The sequence below is a fragment of the Haliaeetus albicilla genome, chromosome 5 (genome assembly GCF_947461875.1).
Source record: "Haliaeetus albicilla chromosome 5, bHalAlb1.1, whole genome shotgun sequence".
In the NCBI taxonomy this organism is placed as follows: domain Eukaryota; kingdom Metazoa; phylum Chordata; class Aves; order Accipitriformes; family Accipitridae; genus Haliaeetus; species Haliaeetus albicilla.
In genome coordinates this window covers 10,532,310-10,551,982 of record NC_091487.1, presented here as the reverse complement: position 1 = coordinate 10,551,982, position 19,673 = coordinate 10,532,310, and the positions used below count along the sequence as shown (strand labels likewise).

General features: G+C 46.0%; 1 protein-coding gene and 2 long non-coding RNA genes across 6 annotated transcripts in view; 1 reads left to right on the top strand and 2 right to left on the bottom strand.

The window, feature by feature from the left end:
- Positions 1 to 15,281, top strand: part of INF2 (inverted formin 2) — a 42,482-nt gene extending 27,201 nt beyond the window's left edge. For 2 of the 4 annotated variants that reach the window (XM_069783315.1, XM_069783316.1), the window contains exons 12-23: positions 6 to 91; positions 633 to 733; positions 2,019 to 2,089; positions 2,203 to 2,310; positions 3,305 to 3,375; positions 4,013 to 4,133; positions 5,242 to 5,406; positions 6,132 to 6,234; positions 7,102 to 7,260; positions 8,292 to 9,056; positions 10,543 to 10,602; positions 13,993 to 15,281. In XM_069783315.1, coding sequence (XP_069639416.1) covers positions 6 to 91; positions 633 to 733; positions 2,019 to 2,089; positions 2,203 to 2,310; positions 3,305 to 3,375; positions 4,013 to 4,133; positions 5,242 to 5,406; positions 6,132 to 6,234; positions 7,102 to 7,260; positions 8,292 to 9,056; positions 10,543 to 10,601 — 1,809 coding nt within the window. In that variant the 3' untranslated portion in view covers position 10,602; positions 13,993 to 15,281. The remainder of the gene's footprint in view (positions 1 to 5; positions 92 to 632; positions 734 to 2,018; positions 2,090 to 2,202; positions 2,311 to 3,304; positions 3,376 to 4,012; positions 4,134 to 5,241; positions 5,407 to 6,131; positions 6,235 to 7,101; positions 7,261 to 8,291; positions 9,057 to 10,542; positions 10,603 to 13,992) is intronic. The other 2 variants (XM_069783313.1, XM_069783314.1) reach the window with 2 other exon arrangements.
- Positions 33 to 7,133, bottom strand: LOC138685406 (uncharacterized). Its single transcript, XR_011324641.1, has 4 exons — positions 7,022 to 7,133; positions 1,701 to 1,769; positions 556 to 725; positions 33 to 132 (listed from the first exon to the last, which is right to left on the bottom strand). It is a non-coding gene; the product is annotated as an uncharacterized lncRNA (long non-coding RNA).
- LOC138685405 (uncharacterized) lies at positions 14,632 to 16,181 on the bottom strand. Its single transcript, XR_011324640.1, has 2 exons — positions 15,816 to 16,181; positions 14,632 to 14,899 (listed from the first exon to the last, which is right to left on the bottom strand). It is a non-coding gene; the product is annotated as an uncharacterized lncRNA (long non-coding RNA).
- Positions 16,182 to 19,673: the final 3,492 nt, after the last annotated feature.

Genomic DNA, 19,673 nt, shown 5'->3' with positions numbered 1-19,673 from the left:
ATTAGATAGAAAACCTGAAGTCCTTCAAAGAAGAGAAATCAAAGCTAGCAAACGCAGATCAGTTTTATCTTCTCCTCCTTCAGATTCCCAGGTAAGGGTGAACTTCAGCCCAATCTTTTTCTTGGTTTACCTCTGGGAAGTTTAAGTTTCTTTATAGGAGCCTCACAGACAAACACTGATGGATATAGCTGGTGGATTCCCCCTTCCACCGTAGAGCCATCCCTTTCCCCTTACCCTCAGATGAAGGGCTGTTGCTGCTCCAGCACCTCCTTTCCTTCTGAAGCAGCAGAAGCTGGCCCAGACCCAGGGTCAGACCTGCCAAAAAGGGGCCCCATAACTTACTGAAAGGCAGTGCCAAATGCAATGCCAAGAAGGGGGAACCCATATCTCACACGGTGGTCAGTCTTCTCTTTGCTGATCACAGTGCGTCAGCAGAAACTACATCCCCACTGGACCCCGAGGCAAGCAGCAGCCCCTCACCGCCCTCCACAAGCCATAGATACTGGTTTGATGTGGATGGGGTTGGCAGCGATGTTGTGGGGTTGCCAGACTTACCAGTGATGTGGAAAGAGGGCTGCTGTGCTGGCCACGATCACAGTGCCTTTAAGCTTTGAGTCCATCTCCATCCTCAGCTACCAGCTGCGCATTGAATGTATGCTGATCTGTGAAGAGACCACTGTTGTACTGGACATGATTCAGCCAAAAGCTGAAGCCATCCGGAGAGCCTGCGAAGGTAAATGACCTGACTTTATTTGTGGATCTTATTTATGACAGGAAGCTTGAAACCCTGCAAAACTCCCCTGGAGTTCTGCAATGATACTACCCAGCGCACAAAAAACTCCCTTGTGGTCCATTCACTGGTTCACTGCAGAATACGGGATACAGCTTTAGGTATTTCCACCGATGGTCAAAGCTCTTAATAGGACTGGAGATCACTTTCCCTCACCCTCAGCCCTCTTTCTCTGCAGCAGATGTGTTCCTCTGAAACACTTTCAATGGTGAAGTGTTGGAAGCTGGTCAGCCCTTTCAAAGGAGCTGAATTTAGACAGTGGAGCTGGCCCCATTACAGCTAATTTATCCAGCATTATTTGCCACGTTAAGAACTTCACACAGCAGTTTGCTGCCAGAAAAGCACCCCCCAAACTTTCCCCAGAAAGTAGTGATGCTTTACTTTTTCGTTGCCTACAAATGGAACCAGAAGAAAAAGTTTGGGTTTTGGGCTATAAATTGCTGATGCTCCAATTTTGTGAGTACCTGGAGAGATTACGCAATAGGTTTTGCCTTCCTGTAGCAGAAAAGTCAGGTCCCACTCCGCTGAGAGCAGGATGGTCTTCTTGGCATTGTGAGGTGCTCCCTGTCCTACAGAGGCAGTTCCCCCAACTCCTGCCGGAGGTTTCTCCAGTTGCCTGCTGGCATAAATTGAATCTTCCCCCAAAAAGTATCTTCCTGGCAGCCCAGTTGTCCTTTTGGAGCTGTTCCTGTCTCAAGGTTGAGTGCTTCAGAAAGCACGACACTGCGGCACCCTGTTGTAAGAGCAAGGATAGGGACCGTACCCTTCATGCCCTGATAATCACCTCCACCATGGGAGACCAAGAACAGGGTGAGTGTGTCTGGTTTTAGCCGCTGGCAGATAATTGCATGGCTGTCAGAACTGGCTTCACTGCAGAGTCTGCAAGATTAAAATTGCAGCCTTTACTTACCCTCGCCTGCACCAGGGTAAATCAGGGTACTTCCAAGCAAGTTGATGGCTGTTACTGAGGAGGGTCCAACTTCAGGTTTTCCATTAGGAATGAGAGACCAGATGTAATGAAAGAAAGAAACATATGTCAACAAAAACTTTTACAACTCATGGAACTGAATCTATGTAGAGTCAGTTTCTCTGCAGGTTGGGCCATTGGGCTGCAAAGCTGAAATACCAGATTTGGTTTGGTAGAATTCAGAATCCCAATTTCAATGCAGTTTAGGAAATGTTCTGGTGTAACAGAGGCTTTTGTTTAAAAGTCCTTTCTGTCTTTCAGATCTTCTGAACAGTCATCGCCTGCCGCTCTTTTGTCAACTGATTCTCAAAGTTGGAAACTTTCTGAACTACGTAAGGTCTTCTTTTGTCTTGTCCTCCCCCCATTACAGTATGTGGATGATCTCCTTTAGGGTTGTAATTTGGGTGGACACAGGAGTTACATCTGCTTTCTTTCTATCTTGTAGGGAAGTCACACGGGCGATGCCGATGGGTTTAAAATCAGCACTTTACTCAAACTAACAGAAACCAAAGCAAACCAAACCCGCATTACTCTGCTCCACCATATTCTGGAGGTACCACTGCCAAGTCCTGGGCAATAGGGAAGGGGAGGATTTTATCACAGATGAACCATTTCTCCTACTCTACTTTCGTAGTTAATGCCACACACTTGTATTCGTATTCTCCCTGGCTAGCTGCAGAGTGTCACAAGTTGGGAGCATTTGAATCACTTAGGCTGGTGGAGGCTGCTTGTAGGCGCTACTCAGGCAGCTCCTTAGTTTAAGACTTGTTCTACTTTCTTCCAGCATCTTTCCCCACATGGGCTGGAACTTCCTTTTTCATATTTGTGCAATCTGCACATCATCAGCTGCAAACCACAAAGCACATGACTACCAAAGCTATCCTGGCTGGCCTGTACCCATTCAGCCTTTCTGTCTTTCCACTGCCTCTCCCTTTTCCACCAGACTATGCTTGAGCTTTTCATACTCCTTTCCAAGCCCCCATGGCTTTCTTATTCCCTATAATGCTGTTTTTTCTTTTTTCTCCATGCTCTGCTCTGCCACCTGCGCTCCTCAAGGTCCCTCCATTTCAGTTATGCATGTTCAAGCCCTGCTTTAACTGGCAGTAGCTTCAGCAAGCACAGCCATGAAATTAAATTATGCAAATAAGATTCAAGCCCTTTTGACACCCTCTTGGGACCGTAGGAAGTGTCAGACTGCATCAAACCACAGTCCTGCCTCCTCCCGTGGTCACGAGTAGGTGTCTCAGAAGAGGGTAGACTAGCTCAGCGACAGGTCAGCCTTGCTTTGCACTGTAAGTATTTCTCAGCATTCAGCCCTCTTGTATGTTTTTATAGCCCAGGAGCAATGCCTTTCCACCCTGAACGTGCTGTCCTGTTTTGAACGCGTCTCGGCTCTGCGAGGGAAAGCAAATTGCAGGGGGGGGGCAGCAGCAGGACGTGGCACAGTCGTCCTTCCCGGGCACTTCTGCACGTGCCTCTTCCCCCCACCTTCCTCTCTCAGCTCTTGCCACACAGCAAATAACACTTCTTTCTCTCTTCCGCTTCAGGAAGTAGAAAACAGCCACACGGACCTACTGGAGCTGCCAAAGGATCTTGAATATGTTTCAAAAGCAGCAGGGTAAAATTGTGTGTCACTTCCTTTGAATTAAAAACAAAAATAAATCCCATACACATCAACAATGTACCAGAAATTGGGACACACACAGCTGGTATAGCACATTAACAAGATGGCATCTTATTTAGTTTCAGCCGAAAGATTTGGTTGATGAATGTTGAAACCCCTTTAATATATAATAGTTCTACTACAGCTGGCAACACTTAGGGCTGAAATTTGCAGAGCGATCAGTTAATGCTGCCTTCCAGGCCCTTCCAAACTCTGCACTGCCTTTGTGGTAGCAGGACCTTGTGAAGACCAGCTACCCAGAAGCATTTCTGAAGTGCCTTCAACCAAAGAAAGCGAGCTAATGCTGAGCTCTGAGGGTGGAGAACGGCCCTTTGAACGGGTGAACTTTTGGGGGCATTCATCTACTCAATGCACAAAGCTGTAGGCAGACCTGGCAGCCTTTTCATAAGTGCTGTCGAGGGAAGCTGTTTTCCATGAGCTTGGACTGTAGAGAGTTCAGAGCTCAGGTGTCAGTTCAGTGAAGTGGTGGGAAACACAGGGACAACCAAACCACCAGCTCAGATTTGCCCACTCTTTGGTCAGCACAAGATGCTGGAGTGTCAACTAATGGGGGGGTTCTGTGTGATTTCAGAATTAATCTTGATATTATACGCACGGAGTCCAGTACCAATTTAAAGAAATTGCTAGAGCTTCAGCGGAAAGTCTTATCATCAAGCGACGACGTGAAACAACAGTATGAGAAACCTATCCAGGTTAGTAATGGAGCTCCCTTATACCTCTCTGTCACGGTTTAACCGCAGCCGGCAGCTAAGCACCACGCAGCTGCTCACTCATCTCCCTCACAGTGGGATGGGGGAGAGAATCAGAAGGGTAAAAGTGAGAAAATTCATGGGCTGAGATAAAGGCAGGTAAAACAAAAGCCACACACACAAGCAAAGCAAAGCAAGGAATTCATTCACCACTTCCCATTGGCAGGCAGGTGTTTGGGAAGACAAATGCCATCACTCTGAATGTCCCCTCCTTCTTCCCCCAGCTTTATATGCAGAGCATGACATCGTATGGTCTGGAATATCCCTTGGGTCAGTTGGGGTCAGCTGTCCCAGCTGTGTCCCCTCCCAACTGCTTGTGCACCCCCAGCCTCCTCGCTGGTGGGGTGGGGTGAGGAGCAGAAAAGACCTTAACTCTGTGTAAGCACTGCTCAGCAATAATGAAAATATCTCAGCATTATCAACACTGTTTCCAGCACAAATCCAAAACATAGCCTCATATTAGCTGCTCTGAAGAAAATTAACTCTATCCCAGACAAAACCAGCGCACTCCCCCATTACACACACAGAGGCAGCGCGCGGTACATATGCAGCTGGGGAGGCTCATGAGAAGGTGGAAAATACTTCCACAAGACATGCTCTCAAATTTGGAAATAGGCTGCAATGCCACACAACCCATCAGTGGCTATTTGCCAGTTCTGCCACAAACCTGGATACCCTTGGTGAGGCCATTTCTTAAAGCCTCTGCCCCAACTGCACTCTCTACTCTGTAGTGTGACTCCTCACTTTGAGTGAAGGCGTTCACCCTCTGTGTGGATCACCAGAGTAAAGCCCTTCTCTTGGGATTAAGCTTTGCGTTGAGTTTTCCATGTCTTGGTCAAGTCACCCCTGTAAACTGGCACAGCACAGTCACCAGGTGCAAAGATCATCTGCAAATCTTAGTTTCCTCCCACCTTATAAGCTCTGCTGCAGTTAAAAGCCAGGGCCCAGAGTCCTGCTCCAAGCTCTCATGTTGACATCCTTTTTTCTTTAAGTGCACTTCACTCATTGTCCTCTGGATGGTGTTTTACTGTGTATATTAAATGTATTTCAGGATAGCATTGATGCCTCCAGAAAGCTGGAAGAAGAATTTGAAACCATTGAAAGGAAGAGAGAAGAACTTGCAAATTATCTCTGTGAAGACCCAAGCAAGTTGTCCTTAGAGGACATATTTAGCACCATGAAGACCTTCAGAGATCTCTTCATCCGAGCCTTAAAGGTTGGCATCTGCACACATGATGCTGAGCATCCTTAGTACTGGTGCATGCCTCCGCTCCGACAGACGGGGTGGGATGGGCACCCAAATCTGGTGGGGGGAAGGTGCTGGTTACAGCCTCCTCCTTTCGGTGCTTGGGATGAGGTCACCCAGTGAAGAGGTGTCTGATCCCTACTCCACTGCATCCTCATGCAATGCTGGTGCTCCTGGCCTGGCCCAGACCCTGGTGATTTGCAATTTTGGTACAACTTTAGCTGCAGAGTCACAAAGATGCTTTGGAATCAAGTGTGTAAGTTTTAGAGGAAGGGACTTATTAAACTTAATGCTTTGCTCCAATGTGAGCAAGCAGACTCAGAAAGGGGATGTGTAGTAAAAAAGCCACCAGTTTGGACGAAATTGTGGCTTCAGTACCTTCCACTTTTGCCTCAGCTAAAGATGCAGCTTTAAAGTCATGCAGAAGATCTGCACACTGGTAAGTAGCTGTGTTGGGCAGATCACTGCTGCCACCTCGTACTGGGATGTGGCAGAGCCCCGACCAAGCCAGCGGTCTCCCTCTCCCCCTCTTGGCAAGACAGTCTTTATTCCCCATGCCCATTTTATTTATTGCACAGGATAAGGCCAGAATTTCTCTTTCTCCTTTGCAACTATCTGCAGACCTTCTTTCTCTTCATTGGCTTTTCTAGCAGATGTTTAGCCAAGCTTCTCATGCCCCTGTTACCTCACTGCAGGAAAACAAGGACAGAAAGGAGCAAGCTGCCAAAGCAGAAAAGAGGAAGAAACAGCTGGAAGAGGAAGAGGGGAAGAGACAGAAAGGAGAAAATGGAAAAGTCAGTGAGTATCTGAAAGGGCTTCAAAAAAGATAGACGGAGCTGATGATAGGAGCTCTTTGCTGGTCCTGCTTTAATGGACCAGTAGTGGCAATTTATTTTGTGGGTTTCCAGGTGCTTGCTGACTAAAGGCTTTTGGGTGTCTTACAGCCACAGCTAAGAATTGAGTTTTCACAATTGCAGCTGGGCAGAGAAGTTAATTTTAGGTTTGCTGACTGAACAGCAGAGAAAAAAAAAACAAAAAACAACCAAATTGAAATATTTCAGTTAACTTTTTCTGTTTCTAAACATAGCTTTTGAATCCCAAATCTAACAAGAAACATTTGACTTCTCCCCCCCTCCAAAATCCCCATATACACTTGAATAGTCTCTCTTTACCAGAGACTACTGACATCCCCAAAATCTTGCAGATAACTTAAATCTGCCTTTCTCTGGATGAAAATGAAAGGCACAACTGAAAAGCACAATTGGAAGAAGCTGAGAGGAAAGAAAAATCAAGATTATTTTCCTTCCCTCCTGCCCCCCCCCCCCAAAAAAAAAAAAAAAAAAAGACCCCCACCAACACAGATAGCAAACAGGAGGCATTTCAAGGTCATGGTACAACCAGGCACAAGTCCGGGCAGAGCAGGTGCCACTGGTGCCAGCCTGTAGCACCCAGACTTTGGGGTAAACCCTCTGACTTTAGCCAGGACATGCTGCTGCAGCGGCATAGAGCATGGGCTGCTCCCAGGCCTGGCATCAGGGTCTTGCTTTTGCCCAGCGGTTGCTTGTACCAGGACAGCAGTACCCACCCCAAGCAATAGCATTGCTGCAAAGTCTCCTTCTGCCCCGTCTCATGGGCAGATTTAACACCCATCTCTCTCTATCCCAGTTAAGAAGGGGGTGGTGAAGCAGGAGGAGGTGTGCGTCATCGATGCGCTGCTAGCCGACATAAGGAAAGGGTTCACGCTGAGAAAGACAAAGAACAGACACGAGTTGGATGCAATTCCTAAAACCTTGCCTGCAGAGAGCCCGGAGCAGAGCCAGTCTGGTAAGGACACAGACCCGACTGTACCTCCAGCTATTCATTCCCCTCTGCCTCTGAGCCTGAGCCAAGCACAGAAGCAAGAAGCCTTCGCCTTTGCGTTTGGGGCATTTTATTTAAGGAGGCTTTGCAGCCAGTGCCGTGGAGAAGAGGAGCAGAGGGCCCTGAGCTATTGCCAGCCAGGTCTGTCCCAGAATTAGCAGCAATTTGGAGCAGCATGGCCTTGTCTTCGTGCTGATAAGCCTCTGAGAGACATGGCCCGCGGGTCAGCCATAGACCCGTGCTAATGGGCTGCTGGTGTCATCCTCACATGAGTCCCCTCCATGCTACCAAGTCTTAGTAGCACAGCTTGCCACTGCCTTGGAGAGTGCTGCGCCCTGTCTTAGTCTACATTTGGGAGTCTAAAGAAGCCCTTAAAAAAAGATTAGAAAATGCTAGTTGCAGAAGGACCCAAGTCCTTTAGGTGCCTGTTAGAAGACAGCCCATGGGTTTAGCTTTTCTTTGGTCTCTTGACCTTGGTGTCAGTGCACATTAGGTAAGTTCAAGGACATTGGCCTACCATAGAGCCTGACTTGTGTGCACTGTAGCTCTCCTAAACATGCTCTGCAAGGGCAGAATTAGGCTGGCTGATGGGCAGTTTTGAAGTGCTCATGCACACAAGCGAGCAGTCCCACCTGGTTCAGGACCTCGCGGGCGGGTTCGTTCCTCCTGCCGTAGGCTTTCAGGCACCCTTGTGAGTCCAGGGGCTTCCATGGAAATCAGCCAGTTGGCACCAAAGACATATAAACTCCTGCTGAAAATAGAGCAGGGGCTTTGCTGAGCTGGAGTCTTGGGTCCAAATCGGCTGACCACAAGGGGTATAAGGAGGGGAGGTATAGGAAGCATAAAATGGTGCTGCTTCTGCATAGCTGCTTTAGGGTCAGTGCACCCTCCACAGGCAGCTGCTAGCTCGTAACCTCTCCCAGTGGCAGAAACACCTTGGTTGATCCCAGGTGCAGCTCTGCAGCTGTGGCTGATTGCGTGGTTTTTGTTTAAAGGAAAGAGCGTTAAGGATCCGCAAGCAGCAGGAAAGCAGATCGATGATGAGACGAAGCAGAACAACGATGGTCATCCCTCCGAAAGCACTCCCCCCTCAACCACTGCCCTGATGGAGATGGGTGGAGATGTTACAAATGCCTCAGCTTCAAACCAGGCTTTAATTAAAAACAATGCTGGAGGAAATTTGCCACCAGAGTCCCGGACGGAAAGCCTCTCAGTAAGCTTGGTGGAAGCTGATGGGGCCGGTCAGCCCACGCCGGGCACCGGGATGGAGCAGGCAGAGAGCTGGGCAAGCCTCCAGCCAAGCACAAAGAGCGGCTCCATTGCCTTCTCTGCTGCTAACATAGGCACGGGGATAAGGTTTGTGAGCAGCAGTTCGGGCACTGCTCTGAGAGACCAACTCAACGGGTCCATCTCAGAAGGCCAGGACAAAGAATGCCCGGCTGATGGATCGGAGAGCTGCAGGCTGGCGCAGGAGCCAGAAACCTGGCTGAGCGAGAGCAGGGTCGACCCTGGCAGCGCTCAGTCCGCTCCCTGCGATGGGGCTCATCAGGCAGAGTCAAAAGAGATGGCAAAGGAAAACGAAGACCCTGGTACAGACTCGCTGTTGGACACCTCTCAAGAGAAGTCCTTCTCAGAGGAGCCAGCCACTGACTCCTCTTGTTCGGCAACGCTCCCCCCAGGGCAGACTCACAGCGACAGGGAAAAGCAGAGGCCATCCGGGAAACGGAGGAAGAAGAAGAGGCACAGCAAAAGCTACTCAGGTAGCCTATTTCATATATAGCTCCCGGGGACTGAGTTAAACTGGGGAGGCTTCTTCGTATATTTGTATATATCTGTTCCTCCCCACTTTGAGGTCCAATGCCCCCTGCCTCTAGAGCCACGCTGTTTCATGGAGCTGTTATTTTCTGGTTTGTTTTTTTTAACCTGAAAGAGATTTAAAAAGAAAAATACAAGCATAGTTCATTCTCTTGACACTTATAAGTAGTTTATAAAGGGGTAATGATGAATCAATAATTAAAAAGCCCATTACACATACGCAGTAAAGATGGCAATAAGCACATCTGTCAAGTGTGCTAAAGACAGCTACAAGGCACGGTTATGTGCAAACAAGAGCTCCATTAGACTCCAGAGCAGTGATTAAGAGCAGTTAATACCGGGTACTTAATCAGTGATCTCCCCCTCTCAACTACTTATAAACACATAAAGGCAGCAACATGAGTGCTGCCGTGGGGTTGTTTGGTTTTTCCTCTCCTAAGCCTCATTGCAAGAGCACTTTGCCTGCAGTGACTTGACAGCCTGTCCCAGGGGTACTTTAGGTGGCTCCTGAGCATCAGGCCCTCAAGCCATCGCTGCAGGGTAAGGGGAGAACGTCAACAATTAAAAAAGAACACCTTGCTGATGCTTCTGGGAAGAATCGTATTTGGCTGGTTGAATGGTTCCCTTGCACTGGGCTGCCCTGCTGGGACCAGGAGAGAGCTTGGCCGCCGGAGGCATGGAGCCACCCAGGTCTCTGCTTCACGGTGAATGTCCACAGCCAGTCCCAAACCTGGGAAGTACATCCAAGTCCCTGAGACTCTACTGAGCTGAAGCCACCCTTGGGTTTGTCACCTATGAGGTGAGGTGCCTCATAGGGAAGACACATGGGTCTGCCAGCCTTTAGAAAGATGCAATATACTGTCCAAAGCCTGTTTTCTGCGAGATCCTGGGATCAAACAAATGGGCAGGAAAGTGGTGGAAGTCTCTTTTTATCAATGTTTAATGTTTTTCCTTCCAAGGAAGGTGGAAGAGAAAGAAAAGGAGGTTTTGAATACCCACTGCTGAGAAAGACGGCATGGGTTGAGCATCTACCACAGAGGGACTTACCCTTATAATGCAGGCATGCCCTGGGGCTGTAGATATTTACATTTCTAAACGTGCCACTTTCCCATAGTTAAAAAACAAGCCACAAAGCAGAAGTGGTTTCCCAGAGCAGTGGTTCCCAAACTTGCTTCCCAGGCGGCAGCAGGAGGAGCTGCAGCAACGGGAGCACCCACGCTCCCAGCCGTGGCGATGCTCTCCTGACGTGTATTGGTATTTCTGGCTTAAGGAACTGAACCTCCAAAAGCCACGGGGCTGCCTGGGCATCCAGGGATGGCATCTTGGGAACCTCTCTGCTACTAGACAATGTTTTCATCGCAAGAAGTTCCCTGTTGTTACATTTGCCTTGCCGTGATCAGCTATATTTAGTGTTTCTCTTTTGTTTAAAAGCAGAGGTTGAGACTGATACTGGAGATAATAAAACAAAAAAAGGTTGTGTGGCACAATGAGGTATGTAAACTCACAAAGGTGTTTCTATGTGAACTAACCACAGCATTGGGACTTTACAGACCTAATCAGTATTCAGCATATCAGCTAAGCTTTTTGTCTTTGTGTCTAATCACAAATACATGTAAAATAAATTTGTTACTCTGATTTTTACTCTCCAGGGTGTTGATCTTGCGTTGAGTGGAGTCAGTGCTGATCTCCCCTTGACACAGGATCGCAGCCCACGTGTCTGTCCTCTGTGTCAGCAGCAGCCAAACCTCCTTTCTCTGCAGATAATTAAAAGTCATTATTCTAACCAATGAATCCAGCTTCATGTGATAAACAAACTCCTTGCTTTGATCCCGTTATTTTCTCAAAAACTGTAAAAATGCAATTTCAGTATCTACCTCCTGTGAAGAACAATGTTTGCTTTGCTTGTGGGTAGCCACTTCCTATAGCACCGTTTAGATATAGGTATCTAGAAAGGAGAATAAAACACTGGACCTGAGGAGAAATACTAGTTGGGGCAAGATACCAGCTCCAGCTCGAAGCCAAATTCAGTTCCAGAGTTGCACACTAACTAGTCCATTGGAGCAAACAGACCATGAATACTTCTTATGTACATTCATGCAGCTTTCTGGGATGGTGGGGAGGTAGGTCATTTGGCTTTTGTCACCAAAAAAAATAATACAGGTAAACCCAATTTCTAGTGAAACTGTGTACCAAGTTCCCTGCATCCTTCAGTGGTGCTGGCAATATACAGTTGCCCCTCAAAAGAAAACTTCAGGAGTTTCAGGATGAGACTTTCATTTGCAAACCTTTGCCTGTTTTTTTGGCAAATGGAAAGAAAAGCAAGAGAAAAACAATCAAAACACCCACTGTACTGAAATTGCATAGTTACGCGTTGTCCTTTCCATGCCGATGAGCATCATTTATGAACTGAATCAATAATGTCAAATCTTTGTCTGTCTGACTTCCTGAAAGGAATGTATTTATTCTCCAGCATCCCCAGTGCCCAGGGCTGGGAGCCCAGCTGGGAGCCCTGCTCCCACACAGCCTGGCGGCCCCCGCCTCTGGGGTGGTAGAACAGAGGAATCTCTGCAGGATTTCCACACAGGGTTGCTTTAGTTCCAGCACCTGGAGCATCATTGCTAGCAAGAGAAAATGAGATATAAATTGGGTAGTTACAGTCCTGACTACTCCTGCCCTCCTCTTGGCGCTTTCTGTGCCGTACCACAGGATTACATCAAGTGGAAAAGGGAAGTAGCTCTGTTGGTTTAAAAATCCTAAGGAAGATTTGCAACAAGAGCAGAAAATAGTAGCAGCAAGGCACAGGTAAGAAATATGTCAGGACCAGTAGTCATGCTGCACAGGGAGGCAGCTGAAACTGTGAGTTAAGCGTAACTCGGATTATGTATGTTTTAAGCACAGGGATTCCAGCATGCAGGCTTAAAAAAAGTCATATTTGAGGAAAATAGAGACACAGACAGTTTTGAATTCCCCTTAGAAGACATGGGAAAGCGATATAAAGGAATGCATGGACAAACAGTACCTTTATGAAGTGACCAAGTCAGGCAGGAGTTTCAGCGCATCCTTGAAATGCAGCACCTGGCACAGCCGCATCGCGCCGGCAGCGCTCGGCTGTGCTTCAGTGCCAGGAGGGTAGAGACAAGCTGCACCCTGAAACCTGCAATTCCCTTTTTCCTCTGCTCCCATCTTTATGTCACTTGGAAAGGTTAGAGGAAACAAAAATCTGTTTGCTTCTCTTAGTGTCCAGCCACAGTGCTTCCTCACCCAAATGCAGCTCAAGTCCATCCCTCATGATGTGACAGACTCAGCAAGCCTAGAGTGCTCCCCAACAATATTTTTTCCTAGGATGTTCCATCTCTTTTTTTTTTTTCTGTCATTTATTGTCCCAAGTGCACATGATTTGTGCAGGTAACAGCACCAGTTCTCTTTTGGTACAGGATATTTCTCTCTCTGGTGGATTTGCTGGATGTGGAAGTTACTGGGTCTCAGTGAAGTCGCAGGAATCTTCTTCCTTCTTGTGCAGATCCAGCTGCAGGGATCAAGAATCGATCCCCTTATCAGTTTTTAGAGCTTCTGTAATAGCAGCAGAGTAAGGGCAGGAACAGCCCGTGACTCTATAAAATAATATTTCAGAGCAGTAAAAGACTGTTGTAATCAGCTACTGAGCTCTTGCCTCACCTTGACTATATCTTGTTATGCAGCAATTTCTGTCTTAATGTTAATGTTCTTTAAATGTCAGCTTTTACACCCAAAGAGTGGTATCCCACGTTATCTCCATATTCCCGAAAAAAATGGTTTAGCTGGTTTTCCTGTGGAATCAAGGCACTGGTAGTCACACTGTGTTTGTGCGCACCCTGGTAACATCTGAACTCATTTCCAACCAAATCTGAAAAGAGCTTGAAGAAGGACCATTTAACAAAAGCTGACAGTCAAACAGAGGAGGGACTGTACAAATGCCTGAACTCAGGGGAGGTGCTCTTTGAGTTCCCTTGCCTTAGACCCTAGAGAATTGCTACAGATAAATGTTCACGTCTGTTTGTGCAGCAACCTTTTCCCTCTCCTCCCATCTTTATGTCACTTGGAAAGGTTAGGGGAAACAAAAGTCCTGAAAGCACAAGTCCATAAGCAACCGGGCTTTGGCAATTTCCCTGCTCACAAATCCACTGGATTTATTCCCTAGAAAATAAAAGAACAAACCAACCTGGGAGCATAGGCCAGTGCTCGAAGACCACAGCCTGGTGAGGAGGGAGGGAGGGGGCAGGAGGGGGACGCAGCGCTGCCTGCCACCAGCTACGGCGTGTACGTGGCAGAGTGGGACATCAGCCTCCCCCTGCAAAGAGACACCAGGGTTTGACAGTCAAGGTTTTCCTCCTCCTTTGTTTTTTTCAATTGTCTTCCTTTAATTCTAGAGGAACAGATGCTTCCCCTTCCCTTCTGCAGACTCAGTATTGTCTGTGGGCAGTTTTCTAATGGACCATGAGAATATAATCAAGCTAATGCTCATCTTCCTGTATGGGCTTAATACCATTAGAAGCGGTATTTGCTTTGGTTATGGAGTGAGACAGGCTCTTAAAAATGACAGTGTGCTGCCCCATCCTTCTGACAGTTCTGCTAAATCCTCTAGATTTATTAAGTTCAGCAATTTAATATCTAGAAGCATATTCCAATATTCTGCTTTGAAAATACAAGGCTCATGTTGTTGGACTGAACTAGCATCCAGCTTAAAAGCAATGAAGTACATAAAGATTTAGGTCTACCTGTTTTTAGATTATCTGAGACTGTTTTCCCTAGTAGCACCCTGACCATTAGATACACGCACGTGCAAAACCACACCATTTTCAATTTATAGCTGCAAATAATTTGCATTTCCCCCTCCTCCTGCAGGTGTCACAGCAAGGCAGAAGAAATAAGAGACCCAGCGAACTGCTCACATGTCCCCGGAGCGCTGCCAGCTTCTCAGAAGCCGGGTTCTGCATCGCCAAAACACCACCGTGGTCACCTCTGCCCCACCAGAACGTGCCGCTTCTCCTCGCACAGCCTTTCCCTCCCCTCCCCAAGACCCGAAGAGTCTCCCCGGAGACTGCAGCCCCCTCGGCCGTGCCTTACGCTGGGTGCCCGTGGGGCTGGGGGCCGGTTCTGTGCATGGCGGCCCGAAAGGGTCAGACCTCTCGTCCGCTGTCCGGGAAGCCAAGTCTTTCAACCTGCTCTTAGGCCAAACTCCTCTTGAAACGACAGCTGAGTATGGCCCAAGAAAGGACTGCAGTGTTTAGCCCTCAGAGAAATTTTAAAAATAGCAGTGCCTCAACTAAATTAAGGGTATAAATTAAGCAGTGGCTGTACCATTACAGGTGGAAGCGTGTTAACTCCCTCTTCTCATCGCCCACTGACAATTTATATTGGACCAGGTCCAAGACTCAGATCAGACAAATGTATTTTTACTCTCAATCATTTAAAGCAAGGGAAATCGGTTACAGGGAAAAAAAAAGTAAAAAGAAAAAAAAAAAGTATGTATTTTAGTAAGCATATGGCCATATAAACAGTGTCTGGTTCTTACATGACGTTTATGTGCAATTAAGTTGAAGCACGTCGGTAGTCTTGCAGTAGTCTTCTCACATGCACAGATGCATCCATCAACTTTTGGAGAACCAGGGCCCCAGTTCCTCTTATTAAAGCAACAGAAAGAGGTTTTCCAGAATGCTCTATCGGACACATTTTCAGCTCATCCTTTAGTAAGTCTCCGGGTCTGAATGCTGTTGTCAGCTGCTTGCACTCAAAAGTCTTTGTGTTCAAGCTGCAGAATGTGTAGATTCATGTTACTTTTGCTTTAAAACTGGGAATGTGCAGTATTGTGTTTTCAAAATTCAGAGCTTTATTTCTCAAGTTTTGTAATAACATTGTATCATAGTTTTGTACATAGCTGTCCATTTAAAATTATCTATGTTTGTTGAATCTATAGTGTGATACTGTGCTGAAACATGAATCAAGTGAAGAGCTGGGTACATTTAAGAACTTTGCCTTTATATGGTAATTCACTGTGGCTAGACTAATGTTCAGGCTGAAGCTTATTTTGCTTTGCTTAATAGGACTTGTAATGTCCTTGTAATACTGAAAACTTTGCTGGACTAAGTTAGAAGTTAAACCAAGAATTAAATCACTGGTTTATTTTAACCAAAGCATTGCTATGAGCATATTGAGAATCGGTTAAAAAAAGCAAAGATGACTAGAGAGCAGACGCATGGGCACCTTCAGTTCAGCAGACCCCGCAGAGCAGCACAGCCCCATTGCAGCTGAAGTCCCGTTCCCGGCTGGCAGAAGCAGGCAGAGCCCCACGGTTTCCTGCAGAATCATGTAACCCACCCCAGGTTTGACCTGCAGGACGGTCTCTATCACATTTACAGGTTTTCCCTTTTTTTTTTTCCTCTTTTCCAGTCTCAGAGCACATCACCCAAGCATCATCCTTTTGCTCTTTAATCTAGCTTCTCTGCTCTCAGATTAGACCCCAGGCTACAAAAATCTGCGTATCAGATGTGTTTTCCCAGCAGCTTTTTGACCTCCGTGTTTCCAGCAAAAGCCTGCAGCCCAGGCTAGGAGTGAGCAGTTAGCCTCCTGCTCCCCACCCCGCTGTTATATCAATAGGAACAACATCATTTGGAGATTCAGGACTCATGAACAAACAGGCTTTCTGGGTGTTACGTAGGGAACCTTACCTGCTGATGCCCTGCAAGCTGCTCTCTTCAGATGCTGCAGCGGTTGTCCACTTGTCCACCTGGGTCTTTCAGCTACCCCCATGTCCACCTAGAGAGAGCAGCTCTCTTCACACAGCCAGAGGTTCTATTGCTCTGCGGTCTTACCTTGGCCTTCAAAGAGAGGGTGTTTGGCATTATCTTCCCACTGCCCTCAAGACTTTACAGAGAAATGGGTCATTTTGAGCCACTGCCGGTTCTTTGTTCCATGGTCATCTGTGAAAACTATATTAAATTATCTATACAATCACATCCCAATAAGCAGGCTGAAGCATAGCATTTATAATTTATTACTCCAGAGCAGCTCTGTTTCCATTACAGTGATTTTCTAAGAAGAACAGGGGAACAGAATCAGAGCAGGTCATAGAATGATGTTCAACTGGGATGTGCAGTTTTGTTGCATTTGTGACCTTGAAATAAAGCTCATGATCCTGAAGATTTTTCAGTGGTTGCAAGGCCAAATTAACTGCTGGTAAAAACATCACTTGCAGCTATTTCAAAAGGTCTGTGGTCATTGAAGCCAAAAGTGAGTTTGGACCTCAAAAAAGAATTCATGTGGTATATTACAGTGACTGCAAATGGAGTCCAGTATGTAAACCAGGCTGTGAACACCACAAGTTTCTAGCTGCCAAATCACTGCATATTCCTTAATTAAGCATTGGCTATATGATAAAAGGAAGCTATGGAAGAAATCAGCAGGAGTCTTTTCCAAGTATTTCACATCAGAATTTAGATATGTTTAATGGGATGGATTTTCAGTGGTTGGGGGGGGGGTGTTTTTTTGTTTTTTTTTTATTTCAATACTGAAAATATTTCAAAGTTTAGAATAAAATAAGTACTTGACAAGTTTTCTTTCTCTTGTGGGGATGGGGAAGACCTATGATTCACCAGATTTTGTTCATCAACTTCCTGTATTTTCTACATAGTTTATAAAGCACCTAAGCATGTAATTGTTGTATATGCTTAGTAATAACTACCCATTGTTTTCTCTCAAAGAAACAGAGATGGATAAATGGAGCTATATCTAGTACATGAGCACCACCACAGTGTTACACTGTACTTAGAGCATGGCTGAAATCTCTGTGTCCAAAATGATGCCAATATCTTTCAGTCTGAGTGTACCATTTGGTCCTCTCCTACATTCAGTAGAGCAGAGGTGGCTGAGAAATACCTTCTGTTCTGGTTAGAAAGAGAGGGGATAAATTGAAATAAAAGAAAAATGCATGAGCCCATTTCAGCAAAATTAACCAGTTTTCAGTCTGTCTAAACATAAAGCCTGGACCTACAGCTTCATATTTCTGGGGTTTTTGTACACAGTGGTCAACTGAGTAAAACATACAAGCTTACCAATGCTAAAATTCAGCATTGTACCAATCTAGCTTGGTCTATGTGGTAATAGTCACAGCCATGAAATATGGGTGAACATGTTAGTCATGGGGTTATATTCACCTAACGTATCTGAAATACAGTTGTGAACCAACTCCACCAGAACCACGTTTTGTTTGGTCACCTTACAATCAAGCTGTGGGCAGGATATGAAAAACAGCTTTGCCATGTCTAGAAGCCTGACTACAGAGGGTTTAAAACGGGGCAGTGATAGTGACGGGACCTCTCTAGGTGTTTGCAATTACTACACAGTGACAATCTTGCAGAATAACCACCTTGTTTGCAGGACTTGCAATGGCAATGCAGGTCCATAATACAGAAAAAGGTTTCTGATTCCTTTGTGTAGAGCAGGTACCAGACCTTAAATACCAGTGGAGAATTTGATCACTGCAATTTGATCACATATTCAGCACCGTAAGTGTAACTCACTCTTTCATCCATTCTATGCTAGCATTTAATTCACATTAGGGACTCTCTAACACTGTCTTTGCTGTGGCATGAACAATTCTTGCAAGAACTGTGTGTGACAATTCATAGAGAGCCAGGTGTCAGTAGGAATTAGCAGGAGCTCTGGTCTTCCCTAATGGAGACTTTAAGCAGATTCCACTTACATTACTCAAAGTCAGAAGACAAGAATCACACTGTGACAGTCAGCTCCTATCAAGTCAGTTTAGATACACTCCCAGCCTGTCAAAGTAGGTTTTTTCTAGGATCAGCAGTCTTTGCTGATGACACCTACATTATGGTTACGGTTGGTTTGCCCTGCTCTGGGCATGCAGAACCTGATGTGTTTGTTTAGTACTTATGCAGCTTCATACAACATAATCTGCAATGAGTTTAGTCATGAATTGGTGACAATTAATTACCAAATCCATCAGTCAGAATAGATGCAGAAAGTCAGAGCTGCCACAGAGAGATAAGGTTTGCCCAAAGAAGAAGCAGCATAGACAAAAAGGGTAACAGATCTATGATGTGTGCCGCTGTGATCCTTTGAAACCCACAACTTGATATTGTAATCTAAACGAAACGCCTAATAGCACACAATTTCCAGGAGTGATCCTTGGAGGCCAACAGACTTTTTCTATACACTTTGCCATGTTTTGTAATCTCCATTCTTTAAGGTTTTCACAGCTCAATTAGACAAAACCATAGCTGAGCTGATCTATAGTGGTGGTGATAGTCCCCTGAAGGGGAGCTTGGACAAGACCATTTCCAGGGTCGCTCCCAACCAACATTTCTATGATTCTCTGTTCAGCAAGAACCAGATACAAGAGAAGCAGAGCAGTTCAGAAAAGATAGGAGTAGTAGGAGTCCAGAAATGCTTTCAGGTCTATATGTTAATCCTTTTTGGTGAGCCAGTATCATACACACAGAAGAATATGCCCTGAGAGTAATGACTGCATTCACCATAGTAGCAGTCTGCAAACCCATCCTGAATCACAGACAAATGGTTTGCTTTTCTAAAATACCTCCTTAATTGGAGAGACCCCAGGGAGAACAGGAGGACAGAAGGGTTTTTCTCCTTCCAGGTACGTTCAACTGCTCTACTTCACTTGTAGAGTTCTAGAGGGCAGAGGAGAGACCCTGACCTCCACAAGGCATGTTCTGTGACACATACAGCTGCCTGCAGAGGTCTGGGTGCAGACCACAGCATAACCGCATGTAGATCAAATGACAGCCAACATGGTAATCTCTTCCAAACCATGACGCATCCCAAACCTAGCAAACACCCAAAGATTAAAGCTATTATATCCTGTCATTAATCCCTTCAGCTATACAAGCCCCAATTAAAGTAACTGTCAAAATTCCTTTCCATTTTGAAGAGTTCATCCATACTTTCTACAAACCCCTCCGTTAGTCCTGCAGGCCACCTTATCCCAGCCTCCTACCTTTCACAGCCCACCGCCGTACTCTACATAGACCTTCACATGGTTCCTTGGTTGAACTGCCTCACCGCCAGAGGCAGTTCCAGAGTGAAAAGTGAGCATTTTTACTTTGTTTCCAACTGTTTCCAGCTTTTTGATATGAGAAAATGGAGGTACAGCATTAGCTGGATCTTAATGAGGGAGAGGTGGGTAACTTGCTAGATTGCAAAGACTAAACAGATTTTTGACTGCTGGAGCACTGAAATGAAATGCCAGGGACTTGGGCTACTTATTTTCTGCCACTGGCTTCCTGAGTGGCTGTGGGCAAGCCATTTCTCTGTGCCTCAGTTCCCACATCTGTAAAATGGGGACAATGGTATCCTTTGAAACACTTTGACAACTATAGATGAAAAATACCACAAAGGAAATACTGTTAGTAATAAGCAAAAAAAGAAAAAAAAAATCTCCTCTTTTTTCTGACATCGTAACACGTGTTTGCAGCCATATTAGAGTCAAAACAAAAGGACGAGGGTAACTTCCAAAGAGTTGCTGTTCCCCTAAGACCTTTCTG